Source organism: Pituophis catenifer, unplaced genomic scaffold, assembly GCF_029215685.1.
Source record: "Pituophis catenifer annectens isolate HBS135680 unplaced genomic scaffold, rPitCat1.0.hap2 SCAF_7, whole genome shotgun sequence".
NCBI classification, from domain to species: domain Eukaryota; kingdom Metazoa; phylum Chordata; class Lepidosauria; order Squamata; family Colubridae; genus Pituophis; species Pituophis catenifer.
Genome location: NW_027256887.1, coordinates 37496322 through 37518281, shown reverse-complemented (window position 1 = coordinate 37518281; position 21960 = coordinate 37496322). Strand labels below are relative to the sequence as shown.

Below are 21960 nucleotides of genomic sequence, written 5' to 3'. Positions count from 1 at the left end.
TTTTACACTACGAGAAGGAACGTATCATGGTAAGACCAACGTCCGTTCTCTGTGGTCCCCTTCTTCTTTTGCCCTCAATCTTTCCCAGCATTAGGCAGTTCTACAGTGAGTCCTTCCTTATCATTAGGTGGCCAAAGTATTTTGAGTTTCATCTTCAGGATCTGGCTTTCTAAAGAGCAGTCAGGGTTGATCTCCTCTAGGACTGACCGGTTTGTTCGCCTTGCAGTCCAAGGGACTCGGAGGAGTCTTCTCTAGCACCATAGTTCAAAGGCCTCAATTCTTTGGTGCTCAGCCTTTCTTATGGTCCAACTTTCACAGCCATAAATTGCAACTGAGAAAACCATAGCCTTGACTATATGCACTTTTGTTGGCAGGGTGATGTCTCTGCTTTTTAGTATGCTGTCTAGATTTCCCATAGCTTTCCTCCCCAAGAGCAAGCGTCTTTTAATTTATTGGCTGCAGTCCCCATCTGCGGTGATCTTGGAGCCCAGGAAAATAAAATACCATTAGAGTGGTATCATCTGCATATCTGAGGTTGTTGATATTTCTCCTGGCAATCTTAACTCCAACTTTTGATTCATCTAGCCCCGCCTTTCTCATGATGTGCTCTACATATAAGTTAAATAGGCAGGGTGATAGTATACAGCCTTGCCGGACTCCTTTCCCAATTTTGAACCAATCAGTGGTTCCGTGTCCAGTTCTCACTGTTGTTTCTTGACCCTCATATAGGTTTCTCAAGAGACAAATAAGATGGTCTGGTACTCCCATCTCTTTAAGAACTTGCCACAATTTGTTGTGATCCACACAATCAAAGGCTTTAGCATAGTCAATGAAGCAGTAGATGTTTTTCTGGAACTCCCTAGCTTTCGCCATGATCCAGCTTACATTGGCAATTTGATTTCTAGTTCCTCTGCCTCTTCGAAATCCTGCCTGTACTTCTGGTAGTTCTCGATCCACATACTGCTGGAGCCTAGCTTGTAGGATTTTAAGAATAACTTTACTAGCATGTGAAATGAGTGCAATGGTGTGGTAGTTTGAACATTCTTTGGCATTGCCTTTCTTTGGAATTGGAATGTAAACTGACCTTTTCCAATCCTGTGGCCACTGTTTGAGTTTTCCAGATTTGTTGGCAAATTGAGTGTAGCACTTCTACTGCATCGTCTTTTAAGATTTTGAGTAGCTCAGCTGGAATACTGTCACCTCCACTAACTTTGTTGTTGCTCAGATTTCCTATGGCTCATTTGACTTCACATTCTAGAATGTCTGTCTCAAGGTCAATGACCACTCTGTGAGAAGAGAAATATATCCATTGGAAAGTTGCAGGTAGTAAGGCCTAGGAGTGGGCTTGCAGGCCTCACTGAGCCAAAGTTTTAAACTAACATAATTGCAAAATGTACCAGACATATTTCAAATATGTTGACTTGTGTGCCGCATTTTCTGCAAAGTATGTAGTTTTGAAATATATTTGGAATCAGAGCAATGAAAGTCAATGGCTTATTCCTGTAGTCTAATTCCTGCGTTCTTTTTCTTGACACCATTGTTGTTGTTAGTCGTGAAGTCGTGTCCGACCCATCGCGACCCCATGGACAAAATTCCTCCAGGCCTTTCTGTCCTCTACCATCCCCCCCTGCTTCAGTGACTCCATCCAGCCACCTCTTTTTCTGCTGTCCTCTTCTTCTTGGAAATAGTGTACAACCTGTGTACTGTTCTTAAATGGCTAGTTGATGCAATATAGTTTGCCAAAGTGCCTTTTGAACAAGAGAAACTTAAAATTCAACAACACAGAGAAAGTTTAGGGTTCAAGGATATCAAGGGCATTTTTTGCCTTTGACTAAAGAACCATCAGTAGACATTTCTAACCTACTGACTTTGACTGTTGGGTATTGGGTGTTGAATTTTTCATGGCATAGGGTTTTGTTGTTGTTGTTGATTCTACTTTGTTGCTTTTCTTTTTATACTCAGTGACTTTAATTCTGAGATGCAGTTCATTTTAATATATCCATTCTTTTTCTCATGCAAGAAGACTGGGTAATTTCATGATAATTTTGTGAATTTGTGTGTTTTGATGCACACACACATGTTTTAGGCAAAGCTTGCCTTCTGCTTCTGCTTCTTAGAATATGGCTAGATTTTGGAAGATTTCATAAATGTTGATGAAAATGTATAAACCTCACTAGTACCATGCACTGTATTAGATGTAGATGTTTTCGGAGTTCTTAAGGTAAGTGTTAATTGTGGTGGCTTTCTGGCTAAATAGTTAATTAAATTCATTCTCATTTTTACTTTATGTTCAAGAGGGATTCCTATAGTTATTAGGATGCTTTTTAGAAATTATTTGGCAAAATAATTTACCATTGCTTTGTTATACTAAAAAAATATGTATGATTTTCTTAGCAGTTCTAGACTGCTGATTTGTTTTCTCTAACATAGAGGAACCTTCAAGTGCCAGGCAGCACCAGGAAGCATTTAGAAACTAAATATGCATCTTTGTTCCATTGTAATTCTCCTAATTACATGGTCCATTCAGGCATGTTTTCCACATCACACTAACAGTACAGAATTGAGTTAAACATTTTTCTCACATGAAAAAGAAAGAAGGAAAAATTTATATACCATCATAACATAATATTCTAAGTCAATGTAAGTGTCAGTGTCAGATGTAAATGCCTTATTCTCCAATGTGTAAATAGTATATGAACGGGGTATCAGGGGTTAATTTATTCTTCACTCCTTAATGTATTCATAATTCACCACTCCCACATCTAGCTCCTCCCATTGTATATATAAGGAGCTGTCTACATCTTTTTCATTGCTTCTATCTGAGAATATTCAGTGAATATAGAATGCCTGCTGTAAATAAAAGAAAATATATTCAAACCTCTAACTCTCACTAATCTTATTGAGTCTGATCCTGAAAATATTGCAACAAGCTGGTAGCAGAGGATGGTTAATTGACTCAATAAAAACTTAAAAATGTCTAAGAAAGATAGGCCCAACACCAGGGCATACAGCAAAGAAATGGAAACAGAACAAGAAATATTCAACGAATCCACAAACGCAATTTCGAGAGAATCCGAAGAATACACCACTGAAGACGAAGAAATTATAGATGAAAATGATGACCAGGAGGAAATCGAAATAGAGAATAACGAACTCAGGTCAGAAATATTAAAACTATTAAAGAGCCAGAAGAATGATGAAAGCCTCATCGCGAACCTCCAAGATATGCTGAAGAACAGCGGAGCAGCGAGAGAGAAAAACATCACTAATGAAAAGTCTAAAGACTCAAAAACAGTGAGTGATATGACTGAAGAAAAAAATATTGTGAAGAAGAAAAACGGTGATCCAGCGCGAAATTTTGAATGGCAGCCATCTTGGTTTCAACAGGCCTCCAAGGTGAGCGAAGCAGAGCCAATCAAAAAGCTCAATTCAAAATTTCTGGCGCGAAAAACGTTATCAGACAAAGAAAATGAAAAAGAAGATTCAAACTCCTCAGAAGAATCAGAATCAGAAAGTGAAGGTGATTCAACAAACTACCAAATAAAATCAGCAATGAAAACGCTTTTTGCTGCATTTGGGCCAAAACTAAAAATTACTAAAAAGCTAACGAAGAAACGAGCGAGCAAGCCAATGCCTCAAGACCTGCCCGCTCCCATCCTGACTACGAGAGCGCCGACGCCCGAACCCAGAGAGCCCTGCCGATACCGCCCCACGCCACAGACCGAAGCAAGCACCAACGCCATCAGAAGAAAAGGAAGAACAGCCGCCGCCGTCAGGACTCCCAAAATCGAACCAGAGACCGATTCATCTGAGGAGGAGCAGAACGAGCGAGCCGCGGTGAGGAGAACCTTTCACGACGACTTCAAGGAAGAAATGGACAACGCGCATGCGCAAGACTACGCAGACGGCCCGGGAAGACATGAACTGGCGAGGAGACCGTGCAGGCTCGTTGCGAGCATCCCCATGCCGTTTTGTAACTTTCTGCATTTACGAGACCACGGACTGCCTCAGGTTGTAAGTAATGGACCTAATAATGTCGGAAATTTACCCAGTGACTTCCCAAAGCTAAGGGTAGATGGCATTAATTTGCAAGAATGGTATCAACAGCTCCAGGTTGTCTTTATGAAGGAAAACTTACTATTTTTTATCACTAGTCCCCCAAAAAGACCTTGGACTCTAAAAATAGATTGTTTACACCATAGAGCATTTTTCTTATTAATATCTAGTGTGTCTCCTGCAATGTATCACAGCATTAAGCCAAATCTGACTGTTTCAGAAATTATTCAATGCATGTTTAATTTGTTTCACAGTGACAGTGTAGCTACCACCACAAGGATGTCTAAAGATTTCTTTTCATCTAGGATAAAACCAGGGGTTTCCATAAGTGAGCACTTAATATCTTTAAACAAAATAAGAGCTGAGCTGCATTTGAGGGGGGAGGTGATTTCAGACCAAACAATGAAAAGTGTTATTATCAACTCACTTGATCCATCATGGGACAATTATATAACACATTTAGACACAATCAATCTAGGATACTTATCCATAGAAAGTCTATCCAATAAATTAATAGCAGAAGACAATTCAAGAAGGAATCGTTCCAACAATCACATAGAACACAAACCATATAGGAAAGTAGCTTTCCAAGAAAAATATAATGAAACATTTAAATGTCATAACTGTGGATCCAGGGAACACAATAGGAGAGATTGCCCCAAAATTTCAAAGGAAAGACATAGGTCAGAATATAGAAACAAATACAATTATAGACAGTCTTCCATAGATAGACATAGATATAGAAGCCCACCAAATTACAAAGAGAATAGAGGGGGCAGAGATAATTCAAAGGATAGAAAATCTGGTTCACTAAATGGATTAAATAAACAAGACAACACTAACATACAGCAAAATGAGAACAATAATTGGCTTATTGATTCTGGAGCAACTAATCACACCACTAATAACAAAAATATATTGTCTTCATTTATAGAAGATAAATTTGTAATAAAGGTAGCTAACCAAGAAAAGGTTCAAGTATTAGGTAGAGGGAATGTAACCCTGCCTGGTCTAGGAAAAATAGAGGGGGTATTGTTAATACCTGAAATACCTCATAACATACTAAGTGCCATAAAACTAAGTAGAGATTCTGACATTAACATTGTTTTTTCTAAAGGAAAAGCGACTTTGGAGAAGAATAAAATAAATATAGGCACTGTGATGATTAAAGGAGGCCTACCTTATCTGATAACAAAGGAAAAATGGTTGCATAACATTGATTCAAATATGGAAGATTGTATTGAAGTAGATAATGAAAATATTAGCAACAGTGACAATGATGAATGTAAAATATCTCATGATCACGTAGATACACACAATGAAAAAAAACCAAAAATAGGTAAGCCAATTCATGATGAATGTGCTCACATCTTACATAGGAAGTTAGGACATGCCAGTTTTCCTGTAGTACAAAAAATGACTGAACACACAGAAGGTGTTAAAATAAAAAATTGTGAAAACTATTTGGAATGCTCAGTATGTAAATCTACAAAACTAAAAACTAGTCCCAGACCAAGAAAATCTACTAGATCAACCAACAAAATTTTTGATTTAGTACACATGGACTTAGTTGGTCCATTAACTCCATCAATCACCTATAGAAAACGTTACTTCTTGACAATAGTAGACGATTATAGCCGCTATGGATTTGTTTATACATTAAAACACAAAGATGAAACCTTTCAAAAATTTAAAGAATTTTATAAACGCATAGAAACACAACACAATATCAAAATAAAACAAATTATGACAGATAGGGGATGTGAATTCATGTCTAAAGAATTCTCCCAATGGTTAAAAGACAAAGGAATGTTACATTACACATCCAGCCCATTTTCTGCGTTCCAGAACGGGATTGCGGAGAGGAAGAACTCAACATTACAAACCATGATTAGATGCACATTGGAAGATGCTGGCTTAAGCAAACAATTCTGGTCAGAAGCCTTACATTATTCAAATTACACACAGAATAGAACCTGGTCCAGCATTGTAAATAAGACACCATATGAAGTGATGTATAATAGGAAACCAAAATTAGCACACATGCACATATTTGGAGTCACTGCAGACGTACACATACCTAAGCAATTAAGAAGAAAGGGAGAAAACGTATCCAGAAGACTCAGATTTATGGGTTACGAGACAGGCACTAAAGGATACAGATTCATTGATAATAATAACAAATTTATAGTCTCCAGAACAGCTGTGTTCCACGAACAGGCCAACTGGTCTAAAATACATCTTAATGAAATATTTCCAAATAACAACAAAGATACAAAATCTCATGAGAAAGAGACTATAGAAAAGCAAGATATCAGCAAATATAAAAACAAAACCAAAACATGGACAAATAGCCAACACAAAATAAAAACTGATACACTAACAAAAAAGGAAGCAAGATATTTGCATGATAACGATAGTAAACATAAAAGAACTATTAGAAACACCAGAAATCAAATACCAAATAAATACAAGGATTACATAATGCATATGGATGGTGAGCCAACAACACCTAATACATATGAGGAAGTGTTAAAACTCCCTAGTAAAGAAAAGGAAAAATGGGAATTAGCGATGAAAAAAGAGATGGAAAGTTTACAAGGACTAAATGTATTTACACCTGCAGTTGCACCTAAAGATAAAACAATTATTGGTACCAGGTGGATATATAAAATTAAGAACTTAGAGGGAGGTAATACCCTATACAAAGCTAGACTAGTTGCACAAGGTTATGCACAGAAATATCCAGAGGACTATACTGACACGTATTCCCCCACAGTAAGAACAGAGAGTGTCAAAACAGCTCTAGTGGTAGCATCAGCACTCAATCTTGATGTATTCCAATATGACATACAGACTGCGTATCTACACGCAAAACTAGATAAGGAAATATATGTAAGAGCACCTCACAGTCAATACACAAACAAAAATGAGATTTGGTTGTTAAACAAGAGTTTATACGGATTAAAACAATCTGGTAAACAATGGTATGATTGTTTAGTAAAAGTACTTAAAACCATGGACTTCAATGCTACCACTGCTGATAACTGTTTCTTTGTAAAAAAGGGTGATGATTACATAGAATTTGTATTGATTTATGTGGATGACATTTTATACATAGGAAAACATAAAGAGAGAAGAGAAACTTTTGTATCTAAGCTAAATGAACATTTCTCGTTAAAATCTCTAGGCAAAGTAAACAAATATCTTGGTGTTCAAATTAATAAGACTAAAAGAGGATTCAAACTTACTCAGAGAGATAAGATCATAGAACTTTTAAATAAATGCAATCTAAATAACGCCAAACCTTGTGATACTCCTATGCAAACTGACTTTCTAAGAAACACTGATGAATCTTCTCCCGAATTCAAAGATAACACATTTTATAGATCAATCATAGGTTCACTTCTTTATATATCTAATTGGACAAGACCAGATATCGCTTTACCACTCAATTTGTTATCCAGACATGTCAGCAAGCCAACAATGTATCACTGGGAAGCTGTTAAAAGAATTTTAAGATATCTGAAAAGTACACTAGACTTTTGTTTAATGTTAGAACCTAACAATAATAAAGAACCAAAGCTTACATGTTACGCAGATGCGGACTGGGCTGGAGACACCTCATGTAGAAAAAGCACATCTGGCTATATATTCCTCTTAAATGACTGTCCAGTTTACTGGTACACTGGTAAACAAGAACTAGTGGCCACTTCAACGACAGAAGCAGAATATGTTTGTTTATCCAAAGCTGCAAATAACCTTGTATGGTTTAATGATTTAATTTCAGATGTTTGGAAAAAACCTGCTTTGCCTTTTGTTATGCATGAAGACAACAAAGCAGCCATTGAAATATCTAGATCTGACGCCATTGGACAAAGGTCCAGACACATAGATATAAAATTTAAACATGTGAGACAATTATCTCAGGATGGATTTATTAAAGCAGTGCATTGTGATACTTCAGAACAATTAGCTGACATATTGACAAAACCTTTACCTTCTAAGCAGCACAAATATTTAACTTCTAAATTGTATGTTTTGTATTGTCCTGAATCTGAATGTAATTGGTGTTGCATAACGAATCGGCATTTAGAGGGGGATTTGTCAGATGTAAATGCCTTATTCTCCAATGTGTAAATAGTATATGAACGGGGTATCAGGGGTTAATTTATTCTTCACTCCTTAATGTATTCATAATTCACCACTCCCACATCTAGCTCCTCCCATTGTATATATAAGGAGCTGTCTACATCTTTTTCATTGCTTCTATCTGAGAATATTCAGTGAATATAGAATGCCTGCTGTAAATAAAAGAAAATATATTCAAACCTCTAACTCTCACTAATCTTATTGAGTCTGATCCTGAAAATATTGCAACAGTCAGGTTCCAGAACGGCGCAGAGGTAAAAAAACCTCCAAACCATAATGAGCTTTGATGTGAGAGTTCTTTATCCTGTGCTCCAGCATGCTCTGACAAACACCAGTGAAAAGTGAATCATTGTCAGTGGTGTTCGTGCTGTGCTCCCCACCACCTTTTGAAGTCTCCCGCTGTTGTGGCCCGCCAGCGGCCTGTGCGGCTTGTGGCTGATCCTGACAAGGAGGAGGCTGGTATGGTGTCGCGCCAGCAGCCTGTGTAGCCGGCGCTCACGTCGGACAGCTAGGAGGCTGAAGAGGATGTGGTGCCAGAGGCAGAGACTCCGCCAGGGCCTTGAGAACTTCCAGAGGCTCCTTCAAGTGCAGAGAGTGAAGTGGAGGAGCTCTCCTCAATGCTCGAGCACGCAGGGCTGCCAAAAAGGCAGGAGTGGCTACTCAGGAGGAGGAGGTCTCCTCGAGAGTAGGGCTTGGGGTTAATTGGCCACTTCCTTAGCCTATTTAAGTCGCACGCAGTTAGCAATTGTTGCTGGAAACAACATTTAATTATTACACAGAGCATTTTGGAGAGTGAGTTTCTTATCACATCTTGGTTTCTGGGCTGGTTGCCAACCTTTGTCGGACTTTGTTTATTCTTTGTACTTTATAGCAGGCTGATAAGGACATTTGTACTGAAAGCCTGCATTTTGAAAGGGGTCTGTTTGTAATAAACGGAGTTTTTGGAGCTTGGTGTGTGCCACACTCCTTGGGATCCGGAGCTGGGGCAGAACACCCACATCCCTCCCTGTCTTCACCCTGTGGCTCCACCCACAGCCCAACTTCTGCCTTCCACCCCCACTCCAGCCAACAATCAGTCCTGGTTTGTCCTGCAAGCGAAAGGCCCCAAACATCAGTTGGTCCCAAGGCCGCCTCTCAGCTGTGAGGCAGCAGCAAAAATGGTGGTGCCCATTGCAGTGGCCGCAGTGCCAGTCCCTGGAGGCTGCAGCGGCGAGGACGAGGATGGTGAGGGCAAACAGGAAGGTAACAGGGCCCCGGGGACTGCGGCGATTGCAACGGCCAGGACAGCAGCGGGTGTGATGGCGGTTGCCATGGTGGTGGGCTCCAAGTGGCTAGGCTGGCGGGCTGGTGGTCTCCCCCTTCTAGAATGGCAGCCCCGGTGCTTTGGGGCTGACAATAAGATGCCAATGCAATCTTTCTCAAAGTGGTTCCTGCAAATGTGTGGGACTACAATTCTCACAATTCCCTATACCTTCAATCTATTGTTCTGTAAATGATTTGTATTACAACCTCCATGATTCCCAGACACACTAATTGGAGATTACAATGTATTGCATCCAGAAGGTTTCAGGTTAAGTAAAGCTTGTGACTTATATATTCTCTTTTTACCTCTGCAAAAAGTCCCTAAGGAACGTGACATCTGAATGTCAATTAAAAGGGAAGTAGGGAGAAAGAATAATATCAGTGAGAATAGGGGCCGTGGTGGCTACGTGTTAAGATGCTAGGTCTGTGCGCCGCTAAGGTTGACAGCTCGGCGGCTTGATTCCCATGAGTGAATAAACTGCAGAGGGACAAGAAAGGAGCCTCCCGTGATTGCCTACCGGCATTCAGGCGTCCTGTAGGTAAAGATAATACTGCCTGAAAAAATTCCTTTCACAGAGGTAACTAGCCATCTCGGTGGTCCCTGGCTAACATGTGCCATATGCTAAATAAATAAGTGAGAACAAATATATGCCAAAAACTCTTACAGAGCTTTAGGTTCAAATTTAGAAGTAGACCAGACAACTTGTGAGCCATTATGTCATCATTTCATTTCATTTCATCTTTATCTAAAGAGAGAAACAGAATGACCGCAGGCAGACAGAGTGGGAGCAGGAGTACCAAAGTCAGTTTACCTATTGACTTTGCTTGGCAGAGAGCTCCAGAAATCACTCTTCCTCCTTCTCTTCAGTTGACCCACAGGACTGCCTGCAGGGAGAAGGAAACCATGGACTGCAAGAAAAACTGCACCTTCACTCTGCCATCCCAACATGTTCCTTAGGGCCCCAAAGAGGAAAGGGGCTCAGCCATCAATCAGTGATACCACCCAACTATCTTACCTCGCCAGCAGGCATCCAAGTCAAGCCCTCATCCTTCCCCCACTGCTTTCTTCTGTTAAGAGATTTCAAATTTCAGCCTCAATTCCAAATCAGCCAATTGCTGCTCACTGTTGGGCCTTGCCACCAGCCATTGGGTGCCAGGTTCAAAGGAGGTGGGGAAAAGGGTGGGGATATGCCTCTCCCATCTTCCCTTGAGTTGTGCAACCTATGGTTTCTGGAAAGTGCAGTCAGAAGGCATGGTAGCACTGAAGTGGCCCCAACTTCTCCAAATTTCAATCCCACAGAAGTAATAGGTCTGGGGTGTGAATGAATGGTAGCCCTACGGATGCACCATTTCACCCAATTGAATGTTACAAGCAGACACATGAGTTTCAGTAGTGTATGGGTATTAGAGCCGTTATGGATGAGATAACTTTTGGGGTTCTAGTCACATATCTCAAACTCATCCATTTCTCCAGAGAGAGGATATCGTATAAAATAAAGTCATGAGAACAGACAAGCCCAATCAACCCTTTTGCAGCAAGCAATTAAGAACAGAGAAATTAAACCAGGTGTGTTGAGTAAGTTGAAGGCTTAATGTATATATGCTATTTTTTGCTTTTGATGAAAGGAAAATAATGTATTAATACATGCATTAATTCAATTTGCTACTAGTTTTAGGCAGCATGAGTTTGGGATTGTATCCTGTTTCCTGTTGTTCTTTACAAGTCTTTATTTTGTGAAACTGAGCAGTAATTATGTATCTGCATATTTACTTTATTTCTTGTTCTTTTATACAATTTCTTTTTTGTCCTAAGGGCACCTGGGACAACTAAAACACAAAACTAAAACATAGACACATAGATAAAGTATTTAGTTGTTAGTCGTGAAGTTGTGTCTGACCCATCATGACCCCATGGACAACGTTCCTCCAGGCCTTCCTGTCCTCTACCATCCCCTGGAGTCCATTTAAGCTCACGCCGACTGCTTCAGTGACTCCATCCAGCCACCTCATTTTCTAAAATATAATTAAAACAATTAAAGTAAATTAATTTAACTAATTATATTTAAATTAAATACCTGATTAAATTAAAATGCCAGGTTAAAAAAAAGAATATTTCCTTTCCTAAAAGCTGGGGTGGGCTGGAGGTGGGAATTGAGCACAAACAAAACAGACCATACCCCACAGCTTGAATAGACCAAATAGAAGCCTTGGTCTCATCCACTGGATAGGATTATACTGAAATTGGGAATCTTTCAGACAATCAGGCCCCCTGCCATTTATTGGTCTGAAGTATTGTGTTTTCTGCTTAGAAAACAGTGATAACAAATGTATGTTCACGGTGATCTTAAGGTGCTTCAGATGTGCTGAACTGGTTAGCAGCCTAATTGCCTTGTTTTCCACCATCAGAACTCTCTGATATTTCTTCTTCCCATGTAGAATGTATTGCTGTAGTAAAATTGACAGTATGTATGTATGTAATATGTATGTATAATAAGTACACATACAATAAAGATTACAAATAAAGGAGAAAACTTAAATTTGATTTACTAATAAAGAATGGAGCAAAATACAATGGACATATTGAATGATATTTATGAATAATGGATCAGAAGTTACCTTTAAGATTGTTTGGCATTAAAAATACACTGTATTTGGAAGATGATTTGGAAGAGGAGCAATTTTTACCTCATAGGCCTTAATCTGATTTGAAAATGGATTTAAAAATGTCAGGCGAAAGGGGATGCTAAAGTGGATATAGAAATAAAACCAGCTGATGTCTTAACAAGTGACCTGAATTACTTTCTTACATTGGATTCACAAAAGAGACTTGTTTAACATTTTGAAGAGTTCTGTGAGAAATAATAAAACAAGTGAAAAGAAATCAATCTCTAGGACTTTATTTGAGAGCATCAAGATTGTGAAAGTAAAGGGAAGAAATATAAAAACAAGATTGTTAACAGCAAAAGGAAAGCACACGAAGTTGGTTTATTAGATATATTGTTTTTTCTGGTAAACCTTAATGGATATCAAGTCTGAAATGACAAAATTTTATGGATTTGTATATGGATAAGAGATGAGATTTTAGAAGAAGGAAACATTTGTTGTATTATAAGAGAAGGTGACTAAAATTGTTCCTAATTATTGTTATGAAGGGAGAAATCATTTCTTTATATATTTATTATTTTTTCTACATTTGTTTTTTTTTAATTTTTGAACTATTTTTTCCTTTCTATTTTTTTAAAAAATTATTTAGTTTAGTTTAATTACTGTTAAAATGCATTGGATTCTCTGCATTAACAAAGTCATTCCTGTCAAGAAATTTGTGAAAATGGAGCAATGTTGACTCTGCAGTCTTCAGCCCAATACTGGCAAATTCATACTCCTCCGACATTCTGGACTTGTTTTTTATTTCACGATTTGCATTTCCAAGTCATACTAAAGAAAAAAAAGACTAAGAAAACTACTTCTGTTGCAAAGTAGCCATGTCAGGGGATTATTTCTAAGCAGTGTATTAGAGAACAGAACCATACATGAATGTCTTTTCAGGTCTTTGATAGTCTCTTATTATATCCTCCATCTGTAATATTTGTTTACCTATGCCCTGTCTTCTCAAATGTCAGTGTACAATGTGGTTTAATGAAAAAAAATCAAAATCCACATTGAAATGTCACAGCATTCTACAGCAATAACAGGTGATAAAGTACATTCATGCCATGCCTCATGATTTTTTTAAAAAAATCCTGCTTTCTTGTGTCCTTTCAGCAAGTTCATCGCAGACCGTGAGAGCAGAAGAAGCCTAACTAACAGCCATTTGGAAAAGAAGAAGTGTGATGAATACGTAGGTTCCTCTCCTCACTTTATAGAGGTTTATTCTTCAACGTTGCAGGTGTACATAAACTGAAACTTACCAGGATGTCCTATGCAAGAAGAAGCTTTGCCATTAGCTACCCTTTCCAGGACTATTCATCTGTGTTTCATTTATGTTTCATTTATATTTATGTTCTTGCCTTCCTTCAATGAAAGTTGCATAATTCTCTGCAGCCCACGGTTAATCTTCCTAATGATCAGTGAATGCACTGTGGATAAGGTAGGAAGCAGGGGATTTTTCTTCCAGAATTCCAAATTTATCTACTGGAGACAAATGGTGAAGGCAGTTAAACAATTGTATTTGTTCAAACAGTTAAATTATAAGATTTTACTGTCTTAACATTTTCAAGGGCTTGAAAAGGAAATTAGTTATTAATAGGTAAGGTTCTCAATGGCTGCTAGATATGGTGGTCATATTTAAATTCCATTATTGCCTTCTAAAACTTATGATTACACTCTCCAATGAGTTGTAGTGAGAGCTTCTGGATTTAAATGACATGATGTACCCTAAACTAATAAAAGGCTTTGTGTGAGTCCTGCTGGTAGAATCAACATATTTGGTACAACTGAGCATGTTCCACTCTTAACAAGTCCAGGCAAGACATGGATGAACAGAAATAGGAAGCTGTGCCATCCTACTTTTAGTATTCCACCTCTTTTAACACTTTCACCATATTAATTTCTACCAATCCTTTTAGAGTCAATTACTATGATCCTACTTGTAAAAGACAGCTTCATAACCATGAAGCTTTGAGATGTGTTCTGTAAAAATAAAGAAATGCATGAATTTGGCTTTTAAACAATTGAGGTGAACCTTAATTGACAAAGGTTGAGGTGATAATGAAATTTAACAGGATACAATGGGACCCAGTTGATAAGTACTAAATAGCTATATATTACTAGGGATTGCATTAAAAATAATGAATATGTGGATATAGCACGTAGGAAAATGGATTGGCCACATGGATGTGGTCTCTTTGTTTTATTATGCAGTTAACATATACCGTGTTTCCCTGAAAATAAGACCCTGTCTTATTTTTTTTGAATCCTGAAATAAGCTCTTGGCCTTATTGCTATGCACTCAAAAGCCCAATTGGGCTTATTATCAGGGGATGTCTTATTTTGGGGGAAACAGGGTAGGTAGTCTTCAACTTACAATTGATAGTTTAACCACCACTCAAAGCTACAAAAAACCCCCAAAAGTTATTTTCTATTAGGTTCAAACTTTGAATAGATGTCTCACTCCCCCTCCTGAGGTCATGTGACCGCATTTCAAGTGTTCAGCAACTGGCTTGTGTTTACCTTTTTGCAGTCCTGTAGTCATATGACTATGATTTATGACATTTTTGTCCCAAATTGGCTTTTAGTTTCACTTTTTGGAAATAAAACACCTTAGCAAACAATGGGTTTGCTTCATGACCATGGCATTTGTTTAATGATTTGATTGACTTAATTATGGTGATTCATTTAATGACTGGTGCAAAAATCATAAAATCAGAAGGTTCACATGATGATCCACTTTATGACCAGTATGATATATGGCTGTAATGAATAGATGTATGTCAAGATCCACAGATAAAGATGACCCATAAAGATGTTATCCTTACTGATTTACTTGTCATTTTTTTTCTATTACTGAACACTGGGCAGATAACTGAATGTTAGATTCAGCATACAAGTGACTAATGTAATGTCGAAGTGACTTCTCAAAATGAACATTGAATAGAACGCTTACAGTTGCCAAGCTTTGAAATTAAGTTGCCTTCTTCCTTTATTTCCTTTCTTCCCTCATTCTCTCTTACAGAGTCCAGGCACAACATCTTTGGGAATGTCTGTCTTCAACCTTAGTAATGCTATCATGGGCAGTGGAATATTGGGTCTTGCCTTTGCTTTGGCCAACACAGGAATTGTACTCTTTATGTAAGTAATTCATATACCAAATTTCTTTAGCAGTTTGACACATTCAAGGATTGAATGAAAAATAACACCACTCATAGTTTCAGTTTAAATAGGGATGTTTTAATAGATGAAGTAAATTATCCTTAAAAGAATTATTTTATTGTTAGTATTGATGTCTCCAAGCAATCAACTCCATTTACTACATATGTCTGCCAATGCTGGACAACTTTTAAAGCTATCATGAAAGAACTCCACATTTTGTTTCTTCAATGAGGTCCTAACAGTTCTTTCCACTAATTTGAAAAAAAAAATCTTTTTTTTTAACATAGTTTATTTTCATTTTTAAAAATACAATACTTTACATATACATACATACAAGGTTATTGCAACTAATGTATACAAATCTGCGCCTATACCACTAATACAATCCATTTCATTTCCCTCTCTTTTCTTTCACCCAATTATACCATAAATTCCAACATTTGTAATAATCAGAATCTTTTTGATTCCTAAGTAATTTTGTTAACCGGTTTGCCTCTGCACATTTTGTAATTTTCCAAATCAATTTATTTTCTGTGGGTATTAATTCATTTTTCCATTCTTGCGCATATAGTATCCTAGCTGCAATAGTGATGTGGAGGATCAAGTACCATTTTTCCTTAGTTATTTTGTCTGGTTTCATTCCTAATAAAAAAATCTCTGGTTTCAGCTCTATATTATATCCTGTAATTTCCACTATCCAGTTCCGAACCTTGGACCAATATTTGCCTACTTTGGGGCACGTCCATCATTGGTGGTAGTACGTCCCACAACCATTCCCACACTTCCAGCATGCCGGAGAAACTCCCGGGAATATTCTTGCGATTCTTGCCGGGGGGATATGTCAACGATAGACCATTTTATAAATATTTTCCTTGTAGGAGGTTGACAAAGTAAGTTTCATATTCTATTCCATATCTCATCCCATTTATCCAAATTTGGAAAAAATCCGAAGTTCCTCCCCCAGGCAATCATAGTGTCCTTAATCACCTCCTCACCAATCCATCGTGATACCAAAAACTGGTAGCACCTTGAAAGTAATTTCTTTTCGATTCCCAATAAGATTTTATCTAACTCCTGTAATGACCTATATATTCCCTCCTTTCCTTTGTCCCTTCTGACTCTTGATTGTATTTGGGCATATGCCCACCAGTCTACCTTTTTGCCCTGTTTTGTAAGCTCCTCTCGGGTCTTCAATTCCCCTTGAGGGTCAAGCAAATCGTGATAAGTCAATGGTATTTCCTTATTGTATAGTGTCGCATGTGTTACTGCCTCTAATGGGGCAAACCAAATCGGAATCATTGAATAATGCCTGTTCCTAACCCCTTCCCAAGATTGTAATAATATTCTCCGAAGGTAGTGTCTCTTAAACTGTCCACATTTCTTGCCCCTCTCACTCCATAGAAAATGGTGCCAACCTTGACACAAATCATAACCCTCCAATGTAAGAGTCCTCTTCCTATTTAAAAGCATCCAGTCTCTGATCCAAGTTAAATTAGTTGCTTGGTAGTAAAACTCCCATTTCAGTAGACCAAATCCCCCTCTACATGGAGCCTCTTGGAGCATTTTAAGTTTTATCTGGTGCTTCTTCTTCTGCCACACAAATTTCCTCACATAACTATCTAGCAGTTTAAAAAAACCACTATCCAGTCTCGCGGGGGCAGTCTGAAATAAATAGTTCCATTTCAGAAGTACATGGGTTTTAATCGTAGCTATCCTACCAAGTAAGGAGAGTTGCAGGTGCTCCCACTTTTCTAGGTCTGTCTTTGTTTGGCCTAACAACTTTGTGTAATTATCTGCCATAATAGACGTATTTTTAGAAGACATCCAAATACCCAAGTATATTATTCTTTTAGTCACTTAAAGGCCCAATTATCTCTCCAATTCACTCCAACGATTTCGTGTCATATTCTTTATAATCTTCGTCTTGTCTTTGTTGATTCAGAGACCTGCAACTCTACCATACTTCTCTCTCTCCTGAAGCAAGTTTTACCTGATTCTAATGGATCCTCTACGATAAAAACCAAGTCATCCGTGAATGCCTGAGTTTTATATTCTTCAGATCTCACCTTCAGCCCCTTTATTCCCTGATTCTTCCTGATTTCCCGTAGCAGAGGTTCTAGTGTAAATATAAATAGAAGTGGGAACAGTGGGCATCCTTGTCTTGTGCCTTTTCCAATTTCAATCCTACCCGTTTCTTCCCCATTAATTAAAGCTCTAGCTATTTGAGTTGAGTAGATCGATCTTATCGCCCGTATATAATTATCTCCAAATTCCATCTTATCTAACAAGGCAAACATAAATTTCCACCTAACCCTATCGAAGGCCTTCTGAGCATCTACAAAAATAAATGCTACTTCCTTATCCGAAATGGTCTCATAGTACTCCATTGCATCTATTATCGTCCTCACATTATCCCTTATTTATCTATGTGGCAAGAACCCATTCTGGTCTCTATGTATGTAGTGGTTTAAAAAAATTTTCATTCTCCCTGCTAAAATTGAATTGAAGATCTTATAATCGGTATTCAAAAGGGATATAGACCTGTAATTGTGGATCACTGATGAATCTGTTTCTGCCTTGGGGATCAAGGAAATATATGCCTCCGTCCAGGAATTTGGGATCCGACCCTCCACGATGATTCCATTAAAGACTTCAGTCATATATTGTCCCACTATATCAAGAGTTTCCTTATAGAATTCCATAGGAATCCCATCTGTCCCTGGAGTTTTCCCTAATTTCTGCCTCCCAATTGTCTCTTCCAACTCCTTCTCTGAAATTTCCCTGTTAAGTATTTGTCTTACCTGTTCCGGCACTTTTGGAAGATCCAGCCCCTCTATATATTTCTCCATCTCTTGTTCTGACCCTTCCTCTCTCTTGTATAAATCCGTAAAGAACTTCTGTACGATTCCTTTCATACCTTCCCCGTCAGTTACCCATCTTTCATTCGCATCCTTCAAACCACCTACTTTACTTCTTTCCTTTAACTTTTTAATTCTATAGGTTAGCCATCTTCCCGGCTTGTTAGCGTTTTCAAAATAACCTTGTTTGACCCACCTGCATTTTTCAGCTACTTCTTCTTCGTCCATTAAATTTATTTTATGGCAAATTGAATTTTTTTCCTCTAATAATGCCTGATCCATCGGTTTGTTTCGTAATCCTTTTTCCACCTGTTCTAAACCATCCATTAAATTTGATTGTTCCTTCCTTTCCAGTCTTCGCTTCCTTATTGTATATTTTATTACCAATCCCCTAATTAGCTCCTTATACGTATCCCAATTATTTTGCAGGCTCATATCCTCTTTCTTATTCTCTTTAAAGAAATATTCTGTTTCTCTCTTAATCTAGGTCACAACTTCCTCATCCTTCAGCACCCTCACATCCATCTTCCATCTTTTCCTTTTCTGTTGGCCCCTCCGTGTTACAAGCAAGGGGCTGTGATCAGCCCAATCATTAACCCCAATTTCTGTCTCAGAAACTTATTCCCTTAATTGTAGTGTCATCCAGGCCATGTCAATCCACGACCATGACTTATGCCTGCAAGAGTGAAATGTATATTGTCTCGTCTCTGGGTGTCGCTCTCTCCATATATTCTTTTTGAGTATATCACCTTTACATTTTTTTGGACTAGCAATGTACAGTACTCACTTCAGCGTCATCATAAACAACCTGAATTTGATGTTGAATTTCAAGGATCCCTTGGCAATCAAAATTTAATCATGTCACATCACCTAAAATGCACTTACTGCAGGCTTTCACTTCACAAACAAGAGCAATAGAACCTTTTCTCATAGCAACTTCCTGCCAATTGAAGTCAAAGAACAGAGGCTAAGAAATACTACAGTAAGAGCTTCTAGCATATCAGTACGTCTACCTGTCAGTGACTTACAACTTTGGAAGCAACATTTTTCATTCAATCCTTGTAAATATTCAGCTGAAGGAAAGACACAGGTAAAATTCTGTTTTTTATACTTTAATGCAGAGGTTTACCTGATCTGTATTTTCCTAACCAGTGCATAAACAAAATACACAGGTGTATTCACTTGTAGTTTCTTAGGTTTTGCAGTGTAATTCATAAATAAAACGTATGCAGAATTATTAAGTAAAAATAAAGGAGTCCCTGCGGATTTTACTCTGCTAGTCATTACCAACTATAGGAGGCAATGCTCATCTCTGTTTCAAGGCCATTGAATCAGCACTGTCATGTGGCCAGCATAACTTCATGGAACGCTGTTATCTGGTACCTGTTTATCTACTTGCATTTGCATGCTTTCAAACTGTTAGGTTGGTAGGAGCTGGAGCGAGGACAGGAGCTCACCCCTTCACGTGGTGCTCAGGCCTCAAACCTGGGCTTCCAGCTGACAAACCGCTGAGCCACCACACTACTCCTTAAGTAAAGATACTAGATATAAATATGCACACATAAAAGAAAATAACAAACAACACATTTTACATTTGAAAAAAGTGTTTTGCAAAATTGCATTAGAAAACCACAGTGAGTGGTATAAATTTTCATGTAAATACTTTTTTAAAAAATACAACCTGAAATGAAGCTGGAAAAAATGATTTTTAAGGTGGGTAAGCTGAAAAAGTGGATGAAACTAGAATGGACAGATAAATTCATTCTTAATTTGAAATGTATGTTTAAATTCTATTCTGTTTAAAACAGAATGAGTATTTGTTTAGCATGAACTTCACACATATGTAGAAACTTTTTAATAGGTGGTCAAACATTGCTGCTTAGCTTCTTATTTAACTTCTAAAGAAATTTTAAGTTTGATTCTTAAGATATAATCTCATGCAAAATATTCTAAACAATGAGGTATGTGCTTTTTGGGGCTTCTTTCTAATCAAATAACTATTGTTAACAGTTTTGGTTTTTTTAATGTTGAATAAGCTATCCCAGCTGGGTGCCATGGATGCATTAGGACAAGTCACTTCCTGAACTTTAATCAACATTGCTGAATGGATTAAGTCAGCATGGAAAGGACAATATCACATTATTGTCTTAAACAATACAATGAAGGTGGTACCTAATCACCAATAAGGTTAAAAAAATATTGGTTTTTTAAGAGCAAAGATAGTATGAAATGCCATGCTATCTTTGCATGACATTTATCAGGTCTGGATTCTTGCTACTTATTACTAGAAAATAAAAATACTAGCAAATGTAGTATTGCTAATATAAATTATCACAGCTTTTTTTAAAAAAATTGTAAACATTTTGTTACCACTGGCTCTCCTGCATTTAACCAGGATAGTTCAGAGTGATAACAGCAAATGGTATTTCTTATCAGATTTCAACCCTCAGAAAAAAAAATTGGCATAAAAGGATGTTTAAAATAATATATTGGATTCATGATATAGACAACAAACAAAAAAGCTCAGGTTGGTATTAAATTTAAGGAAAAGGATTATGTTTCAAAGAAATATCAACAAAGATACAATAAGAAGGATTATATAATACACAGATAAGAATTCTGAGAAAAGCTATCTTGAAGGAAGTCATACAAAACTTCATTTGTGCTCTACCAAAGAAAAAATAGATGTTCTTTTTGCTAACCAACTAACAAATATATGTAGGAAACATACTACAATAGTAATGGGGGACTTCAATTACCCTGACATCAATTGGAAGACTAATTCCGCACTAAGTGAGAAATTGAATAGGTTCCTAACCAACCTAGCTGACAACCTTATTGTCCAAAAGGCAGAGAGGGAACTAGAGGGACAGCCATACTGGACTTAATTCTTACAAACAGAGAATAAGTGATAGAGGGAGTTGAAATCACAAGAACCTTGGGTGAGAGTGACCATGTCATACTAGAATTCAACATAACACAAACACAAGCAATTGCCTTCAGAAGTTGTGGGAGCTTCATCTCTGGAGGCTTTTAAGAAGAGTTTGGACTGCCATTTGTCAGAAGTGGTGTAGTACAGGGCTATCAGACTCTTGGCCCGGATGCATCACACGCTGGCCATGCCCATGCCCAGTTTAGTGAAGGGAGAAAAATTGCAATGTCACATGATGTCGCGAGTTTGACAACCCTGGTGTAGGGTCTCCTGCTTGAGCGAGGGGTTGGACTAGATGACCTACAGTACAAGGACTCTTCCAACTCTGTTAATCTGTTAAAGCTTTTAGCAACTGGCTCAAAATTTATAACCAATTGCAATATCTCAGGGTCACATGATTACAATTTGCTAGGGTTTTTGCTGGTTTCTGATAAACACGGCAAAAATGCCATTGGAAAAAGTTGATTCACATTTACAATCATGTGATTTTCTGATCATAATGAGTCACTTTATGGATATTGAAAAAAATGGATGTAAAATTGGGTTCAGTCATGTGCTTATTCAACTTAAAACCGTAACAACTTATGACCAAAATTCCCAGCCCAATTATGGTTGTAAACCAAGGACTACCTGGAAAAGTCATTCACTTTTTAAATATTTTTCCAATCTAATGCATCTTATAGCAATTACTAAGGAATAAGTGATCTTGAACTGCTACAATGTACTTCTCAAACATTTGTGAAACTGTATTGCAGGTTCATTTAAGCAGGCATTTATTCCTCTTCAAAAAAAAGAATATTAAGAAAGTATTAAAATAGAAAAGGGACAGCCTTACATGCTGTTATTATTTGG

General features: G+C 37.7%; 1 protein-coding gene across 1 annotated transcript in view; it reads left to right on the top strand.

The window, feature by feature from the left end:
- SLC38A1 (solute carrier family 38 member 1) overlaps window positions 1-21960 on the top strand; it is a 101218-nt gene that overhangs the window by 25348 nt on the left and 53910 nt on the right. The window contains exons 3-4 of the mRNA XM_070946825.1: window positions 13273-13348; window positions 15182-15297. Of these exons, the coding sequence (XP_070802926.1) occupies window positions 13273-13348; window positions 15182-15297 (192 nt within the window). The remainder of the gene's footprint in view (window positions 1-13272; window positions 13349-15181; window positions 15298-21960) is intronic.